Here is a 22185-nt window from a genome sequence, read left to right as displayed (position 1 = left end):
TTCACTCAATACATATCTACAAAATGTGGTGTGTGGACATTGTATTATTTTGTGTTAATAAGAAGCATAAGTTTATATTTTTGTTTTAACTCGCATGTGGTAGCAGCTCAGCAGCTGTAGTTTTCCCATTCATAACACACACACACACACACACGCACAAGCACACGCACACGCACACACACACACACACACACACACACACACACACACACACACACACACACACACACAGTCACACACACACACACACACACACACACACACACACACACACAGTCACACAGTCACACACAGGTTTCCCCAGGTGTGTGAATGGATGCATATGGGGACATGGCAGGGTGGGGGGTGTGGCCGTTGTTCTTAAGAGCAGGACAGTGACATCACTCCCCTCAGTCCAAAAGGTAAGGCCTATTAACAGCTCAGCCAGTCTTCATGGCAAACAACTTTCACTCTATATTTTACTCTTTGTGAAATTTATATATACATTTATATTGTGTTTAGTTTATTTATTTTTAAGTAGGCTATAGGGCAGTTTTGCAAGGAACGTGGACCCATTCAAGCAGAAAAACAACTTTTAAGAGAAATGCTTAATTAGCTTAAGTCCTTGTTCACGCAAATAACCATGGAGTTGAGGGAGCGCTCGGTGGGAGAGTTCTTTGTGCAGAGGGATGTTCTGGATGAGTTGGACTTGGACAAACTGGGCCGCAAAAAGACCCACTCCACCAAACCGTCCGTGGCTGAACGGGTCAAAGATTATCTCAGGTGAGCAGATAATAAACGAGGGCAGAATGACAAGTGCCCCTATGACATGATAGAGGGTCCCTGCTGCCGCACGTCTGTTGGTCCGTTTGAGTCTACGAAATACGAATGGAGCAGAATGTACAATGATAAAATAGCCTAATAGGCATAGTGTGCTCTGGTAACTTCGATTACTCCCAGCGCACACGCCGCACAGTGTTTGGTGCGTAATGAGCACGTGCCAAAGGATCATCAAAGAGTGTGCCACATGCACACTGTGCGCAAGTACAACCAAACTAAAACAAAAACAGAAAGTGGTCTGTAGGCTACTGCAGTCTATACTTGTAGGCTGGCTACTAGCTCATTTAAGTCTGTTTACAATCTAACAAAAGTTACAAAACATAGCCTAGAGGCTATATGGGTCATGTATGAATTTGGACGTCACGTAGAATCATGTTGGAACAAAGAAAAACTTACAGTCGAGTGCTGCTCACTGCTGGCGTCTCTCCCTGTGTGCACACTGCAGACTGCAGAGCGAGGACTAGACTGAATGGGTTAACACTTTTAACAGGTTGTTACTTTGGATGGAAGATGATGAAGATGGTGATTGATTGACTGCATTCTGAAAGGTGCTTGTGAACAGTGAATACATGAATTCATCAAATATATCTAAACAAAGTGATGTGTTGCATGTGCATGGCTATAGGCCTACGGTATGCTTTTAAAATGAATCTAATTTAGGCTCACTGAAACTATATCTGTTCACTGAAACTATATCTGACAGTGAGTTGCTGATTGATTGTTTGATTAAAATGTAGGTTGATTAGGCCTAATTTTTTTTATTTTATTTTATTTTTTTACAAAATGCATAGGCCTGTCTATGCGCTACATAAAAACATGTAGGGGCCTATAGTGTGAGTGTGTGTGTGTATGAGTGTGTGTGTGTGTGTGTGTGTGTGTGTGTGTGTGTGTGTGTCAGTCACTAATTGACATTTTGAGACGAATATTCTGACCCCTCCCCGAAAAGCCCTAATCTGTCCTGACCATTTATATATATGACTATGGATAATTAGTATGGACTTTCGTCTCAACTGCTCGATTAATGAGTGGTGTTTGTATGCTTATATTTGGCTCTAAGGAGAGACCGTCCATTATACAACTGCAGCATCCAAAGGCAGCAGGCTGCAGGTTACAAAGTGCTGAGTGATGGACTGTTTGTTTCACATGAGCAAGCTCAGAAGCCAGGCAGGGACACGGGCAAAGGTCACACAGTGAGGGCTCTTAGGGTCGGAGCCCTGAGTCATAACACCTTGCGATGTATTATTTGTACGACATCTTTTACAAAACATTAACTCATGATGAGAATGATTCAGGAGTCAGGACACAGTTTGAAGAGCAGACAGTTGTCGGTCACCACTTCAATTAGTAGGTGGAATGCATGCAGATAAGCAAAGAACAAAGCCCAAGATTGCAATAGCTATACATTAACTTTGTTTTATTTGATTATTTTGCGTCCCCCCCAATGTAGTTGTTGACAATAATCGGCTCTGTGTATATAACTGTAGTCTCAGGTTTCCTGGTCCGATTTTTTTTCCCATAGCTTCGATTGATTGGCTTGGCAGCAATCAATCAAATAAACCAGTCAAATTTGAGGAGTCAGGATGCATTTGCACACTCACTCACCTGTTAGCCTGGCCAGCGTTCCTTTTCGGGTTTATGATCCGGTCGGGAGCGGATGGTAACTTACGTCATGTTGTAGTCACTGATTTGTAGTCATCAGGCAGGAAACCACAAACTGGAATCAGAAGTACCCAAAATTCCCCGTGATCAATGGCATCATAATTTTAGCGCCTACCCAATGAAAGCCTTGATGCGGCATATGAATTCGACACGCTTCTTCAAGTATGTCTTGGAACAGTTTGTTTGATATATCCATTTTATTCCAACTGGTAGCGACTGGCATTACTAAAAACAAACAGGGTGGACCAAAACAAAGCGACGCCGAAAAAGCCGGAAACCACAAACTTAAAAAAAGAAAAATACCATCCGGTCTAGACCGGATCACACATCGCCTTAGAAACACAGTCCAGGCTTTCCTCAGAGGTGGAAAGCCTGGTGACGCGAGGTTACTCACCTGTAAACCTGTTGGGTACTTGGCTTATGAATCGAGGGGAAAGCGGTCAATCGTGCATGTGCGTGCACATCATGCACGGATGTGCACACGCATGATCTTGCCAAAAAGACTGACAGAACACCATTGTGTCGCTTGAAGCGACCCCCATGCCCTTCTCAGCCAATCACAAGCCGAATCCTCTTCACCAACTATCTTAGGCAATTGGCCCGGAAGAACCAGTGCTGGGATTGGAGGCCGAGAGTGTTTTACATCTTTTATTTTTTGTTTTGTCCTTAACTTTGTTACATTGTGATATGCATGTGACATGGCACAAACTGCATAGCAGTATTACAATTCTGTCCTAGCACGTGAGAAGAGGCACTAGGTTATCTTGTGTTAGCCTGATGGAGCAGCCAGTGCGTCACCCTTCTACAAGGCCAGCTGATAAATGTGTTTATCAGCGTACTGCAGCTGTCCCGACTCCCGACGCTCCAACTACAGAGACTATACTGTACCACCATCCCCCAGAAAACCACGCACATCGTCAGACCTGCAACTAAAAGCCACAGACAAATAAAAGCCAATCAAGGTCATTGAACAATCACGTGAACCCTTTAAACATGTTTGTCCCGAACCGCCGGGATCGGGAGTCGAGCCCGCAGCACACTGGCTCCTTTAGGCCTGTCACATACATATGGAAATCGTCTAATCACAATTATTTGAGATTATCGCAATTCATTTGCATAATCATTTCCATATTTAAACATCTTCATACATTTTCAAATATTGCAATAAAAAGCAGAAATAGCAGATCTACAAGTGCATGTTTTTATTACGAACAAAGCCTAAAGGCAGAGCCGGATTTACCTTGCTGAGGGCCCCCGGGCTGGAGCAAATTTGAGGGCCCCCCTTGGGGCGCGCGGCAGAGCCGCGCGTCCTGCGATTTGGCCGAGCGGCGCAGCCGCGAGGCCGAATTTTTTTTGGGCTATTTTGTTTTCATTTTGGGGTACCCAGGCCCCTAAAAAGAGAGGCAGGCAGGCAGAAGCTCTCAATGGTTTAACCATAATACAACTAAATACAATAACAATACACACATTTCACTTGAATTGGATTTCACTTTACAATTTTATAATTGTAAAGCCCGGGGGCCCCCGGGCTTCAGCCCACCCTAGCCCAACGGTAAGTCCGGCTCTGCCTAAAGGGCAAACAGAAACTACGTTTTATTCATATTATGTTCTGATGTTCAATGCCAAAATCACAATGAAATCATTAATCAACTTAAATGTATAGTTGTGACAGCCCTAGCTACTTTGCAATTTGTACTTTAGAATACTATAGACCAGGAGTATCTGTACTTTGACTTAAGCACTGGGTTGAGTACTTTGTCCTAGCCTGGCACAGCCAGATGGACAATTCCTTTTTAGCTGTGGCAGATTCGTCTGGTTTCCAGGCTAACTTTGTCCACCATTGCTGATCGTCTGATGAGACATTCCTCTCACCCATGTCTCTGTCCCTCCTCCTCGGCCATAGATGCTCAGGTCCCAGGCTGAAGCAGATGGTACTGGGATGTGTGCCTGTCCTCTCCTGGCTGCCCCACTACTCCATCAGAGAGAACAGCGTGGGAGACCTCATTGCTGGCATCAGCGTGGGCATCATGCATCTGCCACAGGGTGCGTATAGGTATAGTCATATACTAGCAACATTTTTCAATAAACTGTACAGGTTCCCAAACTTTCCAGACCGTGACCCCTCAAAAGACTCATATTTGAACTGGGGACCCCACCCTGACAAGCACTTGTATGCTTCATACTTGTCCTGATGAAGACTCCTTTATGAGTCGAAACATGTTGGCGATTTAACTTTATTAATACTTTGATTTTATATCCACCATCTCTTTTTTTCTTTTTTTTTTAAACTTTTTTGAGTGCTTGGATCGGCGCCTTTTCTTAAGCACTTGTAGGCGTTGAGGCATTACATTTAGTTTGACTATCTGTTCCAATAATGTTAAAATAGCTGAACTACAAGCTCACAACGCCTCGCAATGTGAGCCGTTGACATGTGAGCTTGTAGATCGCCTATTTTCACAATTTGTGCCCGTTTGTTGGTTACTAGTGATTTTCTTTCTTTTAATTTTAGAGGTTTTAAAAAGGTTGTAAAAGTCCTTAAGTGTCACCTTAGAAAAATGCAGATACCCTGTATATAATTATACTGTATGTTGGTTTGTTTGCTGTTGATTGAGAAAACAATGTTGCACATTAAGCTACTCATCTGGGACCCCACAATCATTTGCCAGTTTGGGACCATTTACATACTGACGAACACAGTGTTAAGACACCTCTTATTAACAACTTGAACCCCAGCATCTCTAGTTGGCAAAACATAAAAAACTGCTACAGCCTACAAGCTCACAACCCCTGCTGAGTTGTGAGCTTGTAGATCAGCTATTTTCAGCAAAGAGATCTAGGGGGGCCTGAGAACAACAACGACCAAGTAATAAGTATAGGGTTTAAGTGGCAAATTGGTATTTTGAATTGTGTTTAAGGGATGTCAGAGCACACTGTTATTAGAAGCTCCCAGGTTATACTTTCTTCAGTACTTACTATGAGAACATTTCAACCGTTGTCAAACGTTGTCATAGTACGTCCTGAATAAAGTATAGCCTGCATGGGAGCTTCTAATAACAGTGTGCAGAGCCGGAGGACATCCATTTTTTATGTATAGTTTATGTATTTTTGCTCAGCACCTGCTAAACAAAACAACCACCGCTGCTCATCCATTTACTAAAAACTTGGATGAGGTGCTGGAGCTGAATTAAAAACAGCTTGAAACAGAACAAATTAGCAGCCGCACACAGATATCTTCATGCAAGCTTTGGGTTGTGTGACCTTCTTCATGCAAACAAGGACAAGTGAATGCAGCAGTACATAATATAGCGTTTGAGCAGTGCCATCACTTGATAGCCAATACAAAACACCTGTGACTAGACGACATTCCAGTGACTAGATGACATCAGTGGAATAGGCTCTATGCAGAGCAGCCGTATTAGAAAGCAATTGGGCCTCTTCCTTGCTTGCTGCACAAAGACTCTGTTCCATTCGGTCAGGGTGCTGGTATTATGCATGTTGGCACTCTGCAACACCATAGTCAGGCGGGAAATTGTTCATGATAGTTTGTGATTATGACCATAATTGATAATCAACCTGCTAGTATCACCAAGGGTACCGTACTCCCAGACAGTAGCTTCACAAAGATGCAAGCTGCAGCTTAGAGCAGGCGTCTCTTCCGGGTTTTTAAACAGCTGGTGGATGGAAATGAAGCTCGTGTGCGGCTGCAACTTACAGCGTCGGCAAACACCTCCCGACAATATCGCTGAGACAGTGTATATTTTTGGACCACAATTCTTATATGAGAAGATTTTAAGATGACCAGATGTTATTCTCATAGAGAAATTACTTACGCGAACCAGGGGATTAGCGAGTGACGTCAGGACTTCAGCACTCCTAGACCTAGACCAGCCTAATTTATTTCAGTATATGGCACTATTTAGAATGATGTTGATGCAGAGATAAATGCAATTTCAAATCTGATTAATCAGCTGGTACCATTCAGTTAAGATGTTTTGACTGGTATATGGCTACATACTGTAATTGAAATGCCATCATTTCTTCTTTTTAAGGACAGCCACTGACACCTTAATTTTGTTTCACAAGGGTTAACGTACATTATAACCCTTGTTTCTATATTGCTTGTGCTATTCTTTACCTACTTCAGGTTCATTTCTCTCAAAAATGTTTAAAGAAAAGGACTTGGCTGGAGGTATCATCAGGGCTTTCTCTGGTAGAGATCATTTCACAGAAGAACACTCAACACTGTCCATCTCGATCAGGTGTCTTGCCAACAAATGTTGCTAAGTGCAGGTTACAGATGGTTCAGTTTAGATAAGCCTGTATGGTCAGAAGAAAAACTGTGTTCATTAGACTTTGCGGTGTAGTGTTGGTGGCAGAACTACTATAAAATAGCTCAAGGCTGTATTGCTGATTACTTAGCTTAGGACCCCCGCAGTGGTGTCCGGTTAGAACTTAAACCAGGATGCTTTGACTTCTGCCTTCTCCCTGAAGCCGACCCTCTATATATTCTCCGACCAGGCTTGTCACGATGACTAAGCCAGTTAGATCTATCCATATATGGTTCTATCCATATATGGTTCTACCATATCTATCGATATCAGCACTAGGTCGGCTCGGGCCCAAATATAGGGATTGTCATACTAAACATGTCATATATCATATAGCCCAACGTCCTAGTCAGAGTCTTCGTTACAGCCACCCCAGATTTCACGTTGAAATCTATACCGCATCCAGAAGACTCAGACAATTGTCCTTTCTTTCGGCTAGGTTCTAACAGGCCAGGCCTGGTAGTTATCCAGCAAGGGAAGCTCTCGAAGATGTTAATCTCTCTCCATTAGTCTGCTGATGATCTGTGTATGCTCACAATCCAAGCTATTTGGCGATCAATGCTCCCTCAATATTATTGACTTGGTTTGGCTGTACGGCAGGAGATACCTCGGAAGATACAGCCACCCCGTGCAAAACTTGAAGATCTCTCATGATTCTGATACGCAACTCTTCAGGTTGACCCCTCAATCAGACTTGGCAACTGTGTGTAACAAAATGGTTCGCCCTGAACCATCATCCAGAACTGCATATACTTCCATTACTTTGCCATAATTGCAAATTAGAACTTTGCACACCTTTAACATGACATTTCTCCCTTTGGGCGGTGGATAGCCCACATGCAAGGACTCTCCTGCTATAGTCAAGATTGTAAAAGCTGGCTGCGGTAATTCCTCTTGTAAATCCTGTCCCGTCTCAATCTTGGGTGTCCTAGGGTTCCGCAAATGTTAATCTGCTCTCCGGTTCAGCCGGGTCCGGCTCCTATTAGTACTGTGAAGGGCCAGAGGGTGCCTTCCACCACAGTTCACTCCTAGTCTGTAGTTAACAGTTTGTTGCCTGATGACGACGTCCATTGCTGATAACACAGCTTCATCTGTCATATCAAATCTCGTTTCGTCGTTTGAACCTGCCGCATACTACCGTACCATGCATGATGACTGTTCGTCTCCGGTTATGCTCATGGTCATTTCTGCGAGAGTGACCGTCCAGCCTCCTTGCTGGACTACTTCGGTCCCTATGAACCTGGACTTCTGGTCTGTCAGCTTGCACTTTCATCTCGATATCCTATCGGTGAACGAAGCCTCTGCCGTCCTCCGACTGCTCCAACATCTATGGGAGGGTTGATATAGCTCCGATGCCCTTGCATCATCATGCTGTCCAGACAATGCTCTCATGATATCCACCAGAGCCTTCTGGCCCTAATGACATCTAAAGCTCTAGGTGAAAGCCTTCGTTACACGATGACACATGAAGCTCTAGGTGAAAGCCTTCGTTAAGCTCTAGGTGAAAGCCTTCGTTACACTCTGCCACCCCCAGATTTCCCATGGAAATCTGTACCATATCTAGAAGGCTTGAACAGTAGACCCCTCAGGCCACCCCAATACAAGCATACGGAGGCTTGAACATCAAGCGTCAGCCATTCAGACCACCCCATTGAGGGCGTCCAGGCGTCCCGCTTTCTTTCTTTGATGTTACGGTGGGTCATAAAAAACCTCAAGATCAAATCACATGCCACCCATTAAGGGCGTTCCCTGTCAATGGGTCAGAGTCAGCCAATCCGTGCAATTCCAGTTTGAAGTAACGCCCTCTTGACCGTATCAAAGGTGGTCCACAGCTTCGGACCCAGGCTTCTACAACACCACGCCATCACTTCAACCCTGGCGTCTACGACACGACGCCATCACTTCGACCCTGGCGTCTACAACACGACGCCATCACTTCAACCCTGGCGTCTACAACACGACGCCATCACTTCGACCCTGGCGTCTACAACACGACGCCATCAGTTCAACCCTGGCGTCTACAAGACCACGCCACCACTTCGACCCTGGCGTCTACAACACCACGCCACCACTTCGACCCTGGCGTCTACAACACGACGCCATCACTTCAACCCCGGCCACTTTCAGGGAGGTGATCATGTCCAGTGCTCTCTCTCTCTCTCTCCTGCACATCACCAGTGCTCTGCACATCACCAGTGCTCTCTCTCCTGCACATCACCAGTGCTCTCTCTCTCCTACACATCACCAGTGCTCTGCACATCACCAGTGCTCTCTCTCCTGCACATCACCAGTGCTCTCTCTCCTGCACATCACCAGTGCTCTCTCTCCTGCACATCACCAGTGCTCTGCACATCACCAGTGCTCTCTCTTTCCTGCACATCACCAGTGCTCTCTGACTCTAAGGGCGGCATCCAGATTCTGGCAACAGGGTGGGTCTCACAGCTTCGAGACGCTGCTGCTCACCTAGGGAGCAGCCAGGACCGCCAGAGCGTTCATGCTCTGGCGGCAACAGGGTGGGTCTCACAGCTTCGAGACCCTGCTGCTCACCTAAGGAGCAGCCAGGACCGCCAGAGCGTTCATGCTCTGGCGGCAACAGAGTGGGTCTCACAGCTTCGAGACCCTGCTGCTCACCTAAGGAGCAGCCAGGACCGCCAGAGCGTTCATGCTCTGGCGGCAACAGAGTGCATCTCACAACTTTGAGATGCTGCTGCTCACCTAGGGAGCAGCCAGGACCGCCAGAGCGTTCATGCTCTGGCGGCAACAGGGTGGGTCTCACAGCTTCGAGACCCTGCTGCTCACCTAAGGAGCAGCCAGGACCGCCAGAGCGTTCATGCTCTGGCGGCAACAGAGTGCATCTCACAACTTTGAGATGCTGCTGCCCACCTGAGGGTCAGCCAGGACTGTCAGAGCGTTCGTGCTCTGACAGCAGGGGTGTATCTCACAACTTCGAGATACTGCTGCTCACCTGCGGAGCAGCCAGGACTGCCAGAGTGTTCAGACTCTGGCAGCAACTGGGTTACCATCTGGTTAGAATCTTGCCACTGAGTCAGGGGTTGCTACTCAAGGTATGTGGGTTGTAAAGCCAGATACCTTGGTTCGTATGTGTCTGGAAGACTTCAGCATCCCGTTACTGCGATAAGCCCTAATCCGTACTCAAGAAGGACCATATAAAATAGCTCAAGGCTGTATTGCTGATTACTTAGGTTAGGACCCCCGCAGTGGTGTCCGGTTAGAACTTAAACCAGGATGCTTTGACTTCTGCCTTCTCCCTGAAGCCGACCCTCTATATATTCTCCGACCAGGCTTGTCACGATGACTAAGCCAGTTAGATCTATCCATATATGGTTCTATCCATATATGGTTCTACCATATCTATCGATATCAGCACTAGGTCGGCTCGGGCCCAAATATAGGGATTGTCATACTAAACATGTCATATATCATATAGCCCAACGTCCTAGTCAGAGTCTTCGTTACAACTACATTACAGGGCAATTACTGTGGAGTGCCTATTCAATGTCTGTTTCCCACAAGGGGATCCTTTGCTATACACAAGTTTTTACATCATATAAGGTTAAAATGATGGTGTTTAGGCATTAGAGGTTAAGTTTAGGCAATGGTGTGGGGGTTTAATTCACAGATTTGAGTTACGTTTAGGCATTGTAGGCTAAGTATGATTTATAGTCCATTTTATAGTGTGTAAAATGGTGTCTTACAAACCCATGAGGGTTGGACACTTTGTGTACAGGACAGTGAGGACACAATTGCTGTATGTTTTATGGCCATAGTTTTATTGTGTTCTGCATGTCTTATTAATTGCTGTATGTTCTTTTGTATGTCTATAAATAAAGTTGACAATTGATTGATTATGACTACGGTTAATAATAGGCACAGTTAGTTTGCTTAACATCCTTTGTTCTCATAACGTTCCCATAACCAAATCCAATTGGCTTTTCATAGGGGGATCCGATGGTAATTCCGACGGAGCATTAGTCCGACATTCGGGAACAACGGTCGGACTAGCGCTCGAACATGCGCTGCTTGTTGCGGTTATGGTTACTTTAGGTTAGGGTTTGAGGTAGGTTGTCGGTCTAATGTCGGACCAATAATAGTGTTGGAATTAAAGCCTGTAACCTTTATAGGCCATAATGAAATATTGTCTCTGTCGGGTGGAAACGTCCAAAAAATGTCCAAAACTGAGTAGTGTGATCAAGTAGGTATAGGGAATTAATTTATGAAAAAAGAGAGAGAAAAGAGATAGGAGGTTTCTGCCCGACAGCAATAATATAGTTTCTGCCCAACAGCAACAAATATTATCAGGCCATAAATGCAGAGATTGTGGGGTTATAAAGGTTTCCTTTATGTTCTGTGCTTCCAGGTATGGCGTATGCCCTCCTGGCATCCCTGCCACCAGTGTTTGGCCTGTACACCTCCTTCTACCCTGTGCTGGTCTACTGCATCTTCGGAACCTCCAGACACATCTCTGTGGGTGAGAGAGAACACCTTATCTCACTGGTTCTCAACCTTTTCAGACCGAAGCTCACAATGCCTCGCAACGTTAGGAATCGTGAGCTTGTACTGTAGATAGTCTATTTTAACAATTTTAGCCTGTTTCTTATATTATTTGACAATTTGGCCAATATTTCACCAGTTTGTATTGTGTAGTTTGTTGATTACTTTTGAGTCCTTAAACTGTCACTTTACTGTCATCAGGGGACCCCCCCTCCCCCTGTACTACTTTGTAAAATGTCAGTATCTGTACAATATTTGCCTCTGAGATGTAGTGGAGTAGAAGTGAAACTATTGAAAACTGGAAATACTCCAATAAAGTAAAAATACTTACCCCACTGCATTTCCAGGAAGGGACCTCCCCTTGTGAATTAACTAATTAAGCCCCATAGTCTCTGTGTGTCTCTGTGTGTCTCCTCATACCTGTCTCTGTGTGTCTCCTCATACCTGTCTCTGTGTGTCTCCTCATACCTGTCTCTGTGTGTCTCCTCATACCTGTCTCTGTGTGTCTTCCTTTATACGAAGGCATCATTCTCCTCATACCTGTTTCTGTGTGTCTTCCTTTATACGAAGCCAAGCGTATCAGCATCATTCTCCTCATACCTGTCTCTGTGTGTCTTCCTTTATACGAAGCCAAGCGTATCAGCATCATTCTCCTCATACCTGTCTCTGTGTGTCTTCCTTTATACGAAGCCAAGCGTATCAGCAGCAGCAGCTGTATGGACACTTAGCTTGACGATCATCCACTGCTCTTCCATTTCTCCATTCTTTGGATTAAAGCAGTGCTTCCTGGATCTTTTCCTTCTAGTGCATTGTTGTCCCGTTATAAAGCGTTCCAACACGGGCCTTACAAAGTTCCTCTTCCTCTTCTGTGCAAGTCGGGTGTTTATCTTTCTCCTGAATAGATGATGGTCTGACCAGCATTCTGCCTGTGATGTGATGTCACCTCTGTCCACCACCATTTTATAACAATTTAACATTAATATTAAAAAAAATCACACCCGTGTGAACTGAGTGGTGTAAGGTCGTATATAGACTGATCAGCTGTGGTCTGACGTAATGAAATCACACCCGTGTGAACTGGGTGACCATAGCAACCGTGCTCATTTTTTGAGCACAGACAGACAGACAGACAGACTAACAAAGCCAGTCGTAGGAGTGGTTTACACCACTCAAAAAATTTATGTACAGGCCTGGGCTATGGCTCAGTGGTCCAGGCACCTTGGCTGGAAATCCAGTCTGGGCGCTAGCCCCTCCTATATTCAGCTATTAGTGTAGATTTTTGTCCTAACACAAACATTAAATGCCATTGACAATGAATGGAGAATTTACGTCATATCTAGACAAGCTAATTGGCTATTTTCGTCCTACACAAAGATGAAATTCCCATTGACAATGAATGGATAATTTACTTCATATGTGTCTGAACAAATCTGTATTTTTGTTAAATTCCCATTGACAATGAATTGATGTGTCTGAGCAAATCAACATGTTACGTCATGATGATGTATTATGATAAGAGCGCCCCTCACTTCACACAGGTGTGATTTTTGTCTTATACAAACATTAAATTCCCATTGACAATGAATAAAGAATTTTATAATTTATAATTTTAATAGGCATAGTGTCTATTTTACATCATGATGATGTACGAAGCGCCCCTCACTTCACACAGGTGTGATATTTTCTTTCTAACCTTGTCTCACGTTGGCGAGGTCTACATAGAAGCTTCTTTGGCATCCTCAGGATTGGTCGTAATGGATGCATAATATTGGTCTTTGGTCTTTTCCTATCCGAGAAACGCCATGAGACGGTCACTGATGCCTCAACGTAGGCTGTCAAGTTGTCTTGTTTGTTACGAACTCCAGAGTGTCTTGTGTCATCTTCAATAAAAGGTGTAGCCTCCTCCTCCGACTTCCTCGTCCCACGACTCAGGTCTCGCTCAGGGCAGCTATCTTTCACTTTCACTCAGTAGTTGAGTCTTATTTGACCAGGAGTTGTCTCCACCAGGCCGAAGGCATGGGGAGAGAGTATGTTTTGCACTCCGTCCGTGTGTGTGTGTGTGTGTGCGTCCGTCCTTCCTTCCGTCCGTCTGTTACCAGCTAATCTCTGCCACCGTTGGCCCGATCCATGCCAAACTTTGCACACACACTCCCTGGATGCCAACGACGAACCTCTGCCCCAAATATTCCTCAACGGCCTGTTATAGCGCCACCATGAGGCCCATTTAGGCAAAACACATTTCTGTAGATTACTCGTACACATTTTATCCATACATCACACAATTCGGTATACACTATCTAGTGTATCATGTGATCAACACGGATCTGCACCATTTCCCATCTTCCATCCTGATTGGCTAAGATTGCCTTCCAAAGCTCACATGATTGGTCCGTTTCGAACAAAATGCCACAAATCACAAACACAGTGTGCAATTTCCGTGAAATTATACACGCACATTTCCACTAGGCCGAGGATGACATGCCACTCATTTCTTCCCCAAATCAGCCTCAAGGTGGCGCTATAACAGGCCAATTCCTGTTTTTAGCTATAACTGCATCGATCTGTATACAACTTATGTATGCGCACTCCCTAGAGGCCATGGAAAAACATTGTCCCTGCATCCCTCCACATCTGCCGGTTATAGCGCCACCATGAGGCCGATTTCTGCAAAACACATTGCTTATGTTAGTCGCACAGATTTCATCCAAATGTCACGCAAATCGGTACACATGATCTCTGTAGTCATGTGATCAAGACGAGTCTGTTGGATTTCTCAGATTCTACACTGATTGGCTAACATTGCCTTCCAAAGTTTTCAGGAGTGGCCCGTTTTGTACGAAATGCTGCACATGTCCTGCTCATCCAGAATTCTATCCTCATGCTATGAGTGATCTGGCTCTGCATTTCCTCAACACAATGAAGAAAATTGTTGCAAAAAAATAACAAACAAAAAAACATGTTTATATTACTCCTAAACATTTTGCCAAACATCTCACACAGTCCTATCCTCCTGGTGGAGACCTGTGCCCAGAAGGGCACTTTTTCTAGTTAGACTAAGTAGTACTGGGGCGGTTGACTGCTTTGTCCACCACCACTGCACCTAACAGAGGGAATCAGGGGAAATACTACAGTGTAGGATGGGATTCTGTATGAAATCACTCATCCTTCTTCTCTCTTGCGCGTGTGTGTGTGTGTGTGTGTGTGTGTGTGTGTGTGTGTGTGTGTGTGTGTGTGTGTGTGCGTGTGTGCGCGTGCGTGCGCGCGTGCACTCGTCTTTCGTGCATGTGTGCATCCAGGTACATTTGCTGTGATCAGCATCATGATTGGCAGTGTGACAGAGAAGCTTGCACCGGACAGCGACTTTCCGAGCCTGAATGGAACCAATATCAATGGGACGGTGGGTCCGGACATTGAGAACAGAGACGCCCGAAGAGTACAGATTGCAGTGGCCTTAACTGTACTGACAGGACTGTTTCAGGTTAGTGACCCCATGGATTCAACTTCTCAGTCGCCACGACTGATTTCACTCATTTGAATTCCATAGAAGCCACCATGACTTCTATGGCAGCATGTTGCGCAGGGACAATAGCCTATCTACAAGCTCTCCATGTGTCGGCTATTTTTGGTTATTATTTTAAGATTAAGGCATTTCAAGTAGTCAACCTAGCAATGTTCTACAATGTACATATAAATTGTAGATCGGCTATTTTCACAATATTTATCTGTGGAGCCGAGTCAAACTAAATGTAATGCCTCAACTCCCACAAGTGAAGTCCATGTGGGTGGGTGGGGTAATACGGTAGTAAAGGTAATGGTAACTTTACGGGGTCACGGACTGAAAAGGTTGAGAACCACTGTAGCCTACTACTGTATCAAATTGACTATGTGTGTGTGTGTGTGTGTGTGTGTGTGTGTGTGTGTGTGTGTGTGTGTGTGTGTGTGATCCTGTCAGATCCTGTTGGGTCTGGTACGGTTCGGGTTCGTGGTCACGTACCTGTCCGAGCCTCTGATCCGAGGCTACACTACAGGAGCGGCGTGCCACGTGACCATCTCCCAAGTCAAGTATCTGTTCGGAATCAAGCCCCAACGCTTTTCCGGACCCCTCTCTCAAGTTTATGTGAGTGTATAATATCAATGCAACGACCCAACGCAATGCTGTGTCGCACGTTAATAGAACGATGAACATACAGTATCAGCGTGTCAGTATTTGTACACATGTCCCCTTTTTTTATTTTTTTTAGAAGACGCGAGCAAGACTCAGGTTTCAACAAGTAATTTCTCTACAGTGCTCCGTTCAGTAGAGTTCATTAAAAACAGAAGAATCACCAACACTCACAAAAAAGGTCCTTTATAGGTAGCTTTTATTTCATTAGGCCACTGTTCTGAGGAATGCTCTGCCGAAACGCGCTCATATGCTGTTTGTGCCTAATTAAAGCTGCACTATGCAACTTTCCCCTTCTACCCAGGATTTGAACCCAAATGCTGCAAGTGCTGACATTTTTACCATTGAGCTAATAGTCTGCTTGCTCAGGGGGATAAATAGAGGGTATGCGCATGCATAAAGTGAATGGCAAATCAAGTGGCAAAGTGAGTTTAACGTCATTTAACACAATCAGATACGACGTTTCTGTTTGGATGTACGGGCTGTCAAGGACAGAAAGTAGTTTTTTGCCGCTCAGTAAGCATTCCCGCATAACTTCCAGGTATGATGATGTCACGTACATACCCTCCATTTAATCTTGACCATCAGGTCAAAATGTGTGTCAGATCTATAGGTGAGACATGACATTTGACACAATCTAAATGATTCAATAGAAGAGCAGGGAGACAGAATACAACCAAAAAAACTAAGTTAAATAGTGCCGCTTTAAATATAAGTAACCTGTTATGGCCTGGCTCTAAGGCCGCCACTAAAAAGGGGAGACCAGACCGGAGTTAACTCGAAAATGAAATTTTATTAACAAATAATGAAAGGTAATAGAATTAACTAGAAAAAGTGCCCTTCTGGGCACAGGTCTCCACCAGGAGGATAGGATTGTGTGTGATGTTTGGCAAAATGTTTAGGAGTAATATAAAGTGTGTGTGTGTGTGTGTGTGTGTGTGTGTGTGTGTGTGTGTGTGTGTGTGTGTGTGTGTGTGTGAGAGACGCGGCCTGTTGTAGCGCCACCATGAGGCTGATTTGAAAACTGTCAAGTGGCATTTCTTCCTCAACCTAGTAGTGTCTAGTAGTGGGAATAGGCATGCACAGTTTCACCGCAATCGGACGCTGCATTGAGGAGTTGTGGCGATTTGTAGCAAACGGGCTACTCCTGAAAACTTTAGAAGCCAATCGTAGCCAATCAGGATGGATAATTATGAGAAATCAAACAAATCACATGATCACATAACTATGGAGAGCATGTGTACCGATTTGCGTGAAATTTGGATAAAATGTGAAGGAGTAATATTAGAAAATGTGTTTTACATATGTCGGCCTCCTGGTGGCGCTATAAAGAGCAGATGTGAAAAATTCCAGGCAAAGGTTTTTCCTTGGCCTCTAGGGAGTGTGCATACATGGTTTTACACAGATCGGTGCAGTTATAGGTAAAACACAAATCGACCAGTTATAGCGCCACCATGAGGCTGAGTTGAAAATATTCAAGTGGCATTTCTTCCTCGACCTAGTGGGAATGTGCGTGCACAATTTCACGGAAATCACACCATGTGTTCATGATTTGCAGCATTTTGTTTGAAACGGAGTACTCCTGCGAACTTTGGAAGCCAATTTTAGCCAATCAGGATGGAGTGTGAAAAATCTGAAAGACCGGTTTCGTTGAATGGCTCTAGAGAGACTGTGTACCAATTTGCGTAATGTTTGGACAAAATCTGTAGGTGTACTGTCAAAACATTTGTTTTGCACAAAGCGGCCTCCTGGTGGCGCTATAACAGGCCAATGTGAAAACTTTGGGGCAGAGGTTCAGCTCTGGCATTCAGGGAGTGTGTGTGCAGAGTATGGCTGCGATCAAGCCAACGGTGCCAGAGATTAGCTGTTCACAGACGGACACACGGACGGACACACGGACACACGGACGGACGGACGGATGGACGGACACACGGACGGACGGACGGAGTGCAAAACATACTCTCTCCCCATGCCTTCGGCCTGGTGGAGACAATGAATGCATTTTAAGTCCCAACTCAAACTGGCAGGGAACATGCTGCGCAAGTCCACTAACAAAAGGAAACCAAAAACAAAGGTGCTCTGCTGTGGTAGCCTCGGTACCAGGCTTTCATTTTCGTCGGTGCAAAAAATGAAAGCCTGGAGGAACGCATTGGCCGCTCTGGTCTAAAAGTGGGAGTCAACCATTCCGGGTGGGCGTCGCTCCAAATTATGTGACGTAGCGCTGCACTCATAGAGTATATAAAAGGATAGAGACTGAACTGGCGCGAAGCTCCGCCCCCCCAGCTATTCATGTCAGTGGAAGTTGCTCAGTGGCGTTTTGAAGCACCCGGAAGACTGCCGGAAGTACCGTCTCAGAACGTCTACTTCCGCATTTGACCACCAAATTTTGGTGGTCAAATGCGGAAGTGCAACCGAGCGCTCAATGTTAAAGCCCAGCTGCACGGGGTTTCCCGGTCATGAATCCACGGGTCCGCCTGTAGTCCCTCCTCCTACCACTAGGGAGGAGAGCTTCAACGTTGAATAGCCTCACTGGCCCCTTGGCTGCACTAGGGGGGAGAGGAGGGGCCGGGGCTGACGGACAGATCGGTGAGATCCAATCAGGGCGTGCGCAAATCTCTGCCGCGACCCGCCCCTCTAGACCAGAAACCTAACACATTAGCTCAGGCTACTGCTGAGCCTGAGCCTGAGGGGGAATGGAGAGAAAGAACATTAACACAGCAGGTCTTCTATAGTATTTGGCCAGGACATTGGCGTCTCCCCTTCCGCTGATTGCCTCTGGCTCCGCCCTCCAATCCAGAACTGCAATAAGATTGGTTAAGAAGGAATGCCTCACACAGAGAACAGAACCCATGACTTAAAGGCCCCAGTGACACTTCTGTTTTGAATGATGCTTTTTTTTTTGTTTTTTAATGTTTATTCTACCTCTGTTACTCCATTCCTCTCACCATAGACCCTGTGGGAAATCTTTTCGCTGCTGGGGGGGACTAAAGTGGCAGAATTGACGGTCAGCCTGGTGTCTCTGGCTGTTCTCATTGTGGTCAAAGAGCTCAACGCCTACTATAGCAAGAAGCTGCCTCTTCCCATCCCTATAGAACTCATAGTTGTAAGTCCTTGGTGTGCTTATGTCGTTAGTTCCTTTCATTCATAGCTTCACCTGCTTGTTCCACATCACCTTTCTCTCATACACTGTATGTCATCCATATTTGAACTTGTGTTTCTTCGTAAATTAATGCCCTGGCCTAGGTACTTGCATCATACTATGGCGCCACACAAAAGCATAATTTTAATAGCAGATCCGCAAGCTCGAAGCGAAGGCGACACGCTTTGGGCTTGTGCATCTGCTACTTTAGCTATTTTTGAATTTGAATCCCAAAAAGTTACAGCTTTGGACATACTGTATGTGAGATGATATATGCATTGACTCAATATACCAGCAGAGGGCGCTTGATCACTGCACTCTGCTGGACAGGAAAGGACTCAATTATTGATGATGATTAATCTCAACATCTCAAAGTGAAAGTGACAGTCACAATGGTTTATTTACAGTTTGGGTGTTCCCAACAATGGGATCATTAGAGTAACAATATATCTCACACCACCACACACACACCAACGTTCCTTATGTCTTTCTGACAGATCATAGGAGCAACAATGATCTCCTACTTTGCTGACCTTCCTGGCAATTATGACATCGATGCGGTTGGAGCGATCCCCAGCGGGTACGTTTTCACGCACGCACACGCATGCACGCACGCACGCGTGCTCGTACAGAACCCAATGAACCCCTGTTCTGACAAAGATGGTTTATTATTGCAGATATGATGGTCTGTTGATTTAACTGCAATTGATATTTATTATTAGGTCATTAGGTCATTTGACCTTTATTGGCCTAATTTGATTATTAGGATACTAAATCAGTTCAACACAGCAAATGTTCTCAGAGCTCGTTGAATCATATTTATTTTTATGTGATTTTATTATCGTCAATAAATATCTACATAGTAAATGTCGTCAGAGTTGATTTATATCCATTTGTAACACTGAGTGTACAGTAATATTATCTTTAGATTGAATAATCGTCTCTGTTGGGTGGAAACCTCATATGTCCAACACTTTTTCAAAAACCGCAAAATTAGCAGATCGACAAACTCAAAAAGAGCTTGCGGATCGGCTACTTTTGATGCTCAAGTAGGGGCACTAAATACTTTACGAAAAAAAACCCACAAAAAGTTAAAATAAGAGGTTTCTCCCCTGACAGCAACCAAAAGAGCACTCAGGATTTTACTGTGTGTATCCTGCTCTCTCTTGCTCTCGCTATCGCTATCGCTCTCTGTCTCTCTACCAACCCTCCTCAGGCTGGTGGCCCCGCGTGTCCCAGATGTGTCATGGTTCTCAGAGGTGATAGGTGATGCGTTCGCGGTGGCCATCGTGGCCTACGCCATCAGCATCTCTCTGGGAAAGACCTTTGCCCTCAAACACGGCTACAAGGTGGATAGCAACCAGGTAAGACTGGGTCAACACAGACATAAATACATGCACTTCTTGGTATAAGGTCAATAACGGGTCTAAAGGATTTAGAACAGCAGTTGTAATAGACATTAGTTAGTAGCAGTACTTGTGTGCAAGGCGCAAGTTGGCACCTCGACACAGTGCATTTCTAATTATGTATGTGTCTCTTTCATATACGTATGGAGTTCTTTGTCAGGCATGCCCTCCGCAGCTAGGCGTGCATCTCGTGCTGTGTTGTGTGTCACACATCCGGTTGCGGTAGGCTCAGGTACCTTTGGGCATATTGTACAAAGGTGATCTGTAACTGACCTAGATCTGCATTTATTAGCTAATTTATCATTCTGTTGAGCTGGTCAAGTCATCGTCAGAGGCCTTTTGTGGCGGTTCTGGAATTTGAAGTCAGCGGGGCGAACGGTTCTCGAGTTACATGGATTTCAGACGTACACTGCACACACACACAGATGTGGTGCATTTATAGATAGATTATGCTGCTTTATAGTTTAGTGTGGTTGCAGACTATAGTTATTGTCACACTTCATTAATCTTTTTCTGGAGTAACCTACCTAACTTCCGCTGTGATTGGCCGAGCTTTGCATAACGTTTGTAGTAGCTAATTGGCTGTTGTTGGTTACGTAACCAATCTATGTTTTACAATCGTTTATAAAGACATAAATTCCCTTGCAGGGGCAGAAGACCAAACTAGCGTTATAGAAATTTTCAAATTAGGCAGGGGCCTATGTACGTAAGCGACTGCGGCAACCACACTTTGCAATTTTTCAAAATTGTGACTTTTCTAGTTCTAATTGTACCTATTTTATTCTCTATCTCTTGTTTTTATCCTGTAAAGCACTTTGTGTTGCCTTGGCGTATGAAAGGTGCTGTATAAATAAGGTTGCCATTAGCAGACACATTACACACAGCTTGCAGTTTATTCAGAAACGGCCGTGAGAACTGGTATAGGCCTTCACTGTGATCCAAGGCAAACAGTCTACAGCCAAAGCCTTGACCTAATATGAAAGTGTGTAATCTTCTCTGTGCACATTAGGGCTTGTCATGCTGTCACCTTGGTGGAAAGAATATGCTTCTATTCCAGGAAATAGACACAAATAGATTCACAGGCCTACATTCACCAACTCTCCAAATAGCCTAAAGGCCTATTCACTGACTGACTGACTGTCTCCTTTATTTGTTCTCTTGGCATTACCGTCCTATATTCAAATTTGCTAATGGAAGGGCCGGCCGGCTGGCTGGCGAGCAGACCACGGCCACGTCACTCTAACTCAGATTTAACCATAAGCAAACCCAATATGCCCATATATAGGCATGTCACTATGACTCAGACATAACCTTAAACAAACCCCATACGCCCATATATAGGCATACTGTATAAGGAGATCCAGCTGTCTTGAGCCATAGATATGACCACTATTCCCATACGTGGTCACGTGCATATGGGATTGACCGAGTCGGTCCAGAACTGCCGATCTGACCAACATGTCCATATATGGGTATGCCAAATTGCCAATATACCGTCTGACAGGCCATAAACTAATGACATCATAGACAGACAGACAGACAGACAGACGCACAGTTTCACACGCACACACACAACACACACACACACACACACACACACACACACACACACACACACACACACACACACACACACACACACACACACACACACACACACAGATCTACAACCTCACAGTGCGTTGCAGTGTGATATATGTCGTGACTCTTGAGCTTGTACATCTATTCTAGCTATTCATGGTGCACAACATCTGTGCACAGTATAGGCATATAACTCCAACCCCAACCTCTAAACCTATACGTATCTCTAAATGCCTAAACCTGAGGCTGAGGCTAACTAACCCCAACCCGAGGACATTGTCATCACAATGTCTAGTTTTACAATTCTACTTAGATATTTGGCTCTCACAAATTCAGTATACTAATATACAAGTTGTTCCACACACAGAGGCATGTGACTGTGCTGGTTGTGCTCTGATGGAGGGAAACAGTGCAGGAACATCCAGAGCTGTTAAGAGCTGACCTGCTAAATGTTTCATGTTCAGACAATTGTGCATGAAGTGTGCCTTCATGCTGCAGCTTCTCTCATTACACTGCATGGACACATTGAGGCATTGGGCCAGAACTGTGGTCTCCCCCATATGAATAGATCAAGAGCTT

The 22185-nt window shown here is 44.9% G+C and overlaps 1 protein-coding gene across 1 annotated transcript in view; it reads left to right on the top strand.

Annotated features, from left to right (window-relative positions):
• Positions 1 to 622: 622 nt before the first annotated feature.
• Positions 623 to 22185, top strand: part of slc26a6l2 (solute carrier family 26 member 6, like 2) — a gene marked incomplete at its 5' end in the record, with an annotated part of 32456 nt that continues 10893 nt past the window's right edge. The window contains 8 exons of the mRNA XM_079491376.1: positions 623 to 762; positions 4382 to 4521; positions 11185 to 11295; positions 14615 to 14796; positions 15271 to 15435; positions 18431 to 18583; positions 19117 to 19199; positions 19836 to 19983. Coding sequence (XP_079347502.1) covers positions 623 to 762; positions 4382 to 4521; positions 11185 to 11295; positions 14615 to 14796; positions 15271 to 15435; positions 18431 to 18583; positions 19117 to 19199; positions 19836 to 19983 — 1122 coding nt within the window. The remainder of the gene's footprint in view (positions 763 to 4381; positions 4522 to 11184; positions 11296 to 14614; positions 14797 to 15270; positions 15436 to 18430; positions 18584 to 19116; positions 19200 to 19835; positions 19984 to 22185) is intronic.

Source organism: Electrona antarctica (genome assembly GCF_951216825.1).
Source record: "Electrona antarctica genome assembly, chromosome: 2".
NCBI lineage: Eukaryota > Metazoa > Chordata > Actinopteri > Myctophiformes > Myctophidae > Electrona > Electrona antarctica.
This window is presented reverse-complemented; position numbering and strand designations above follow the sequence as displayed.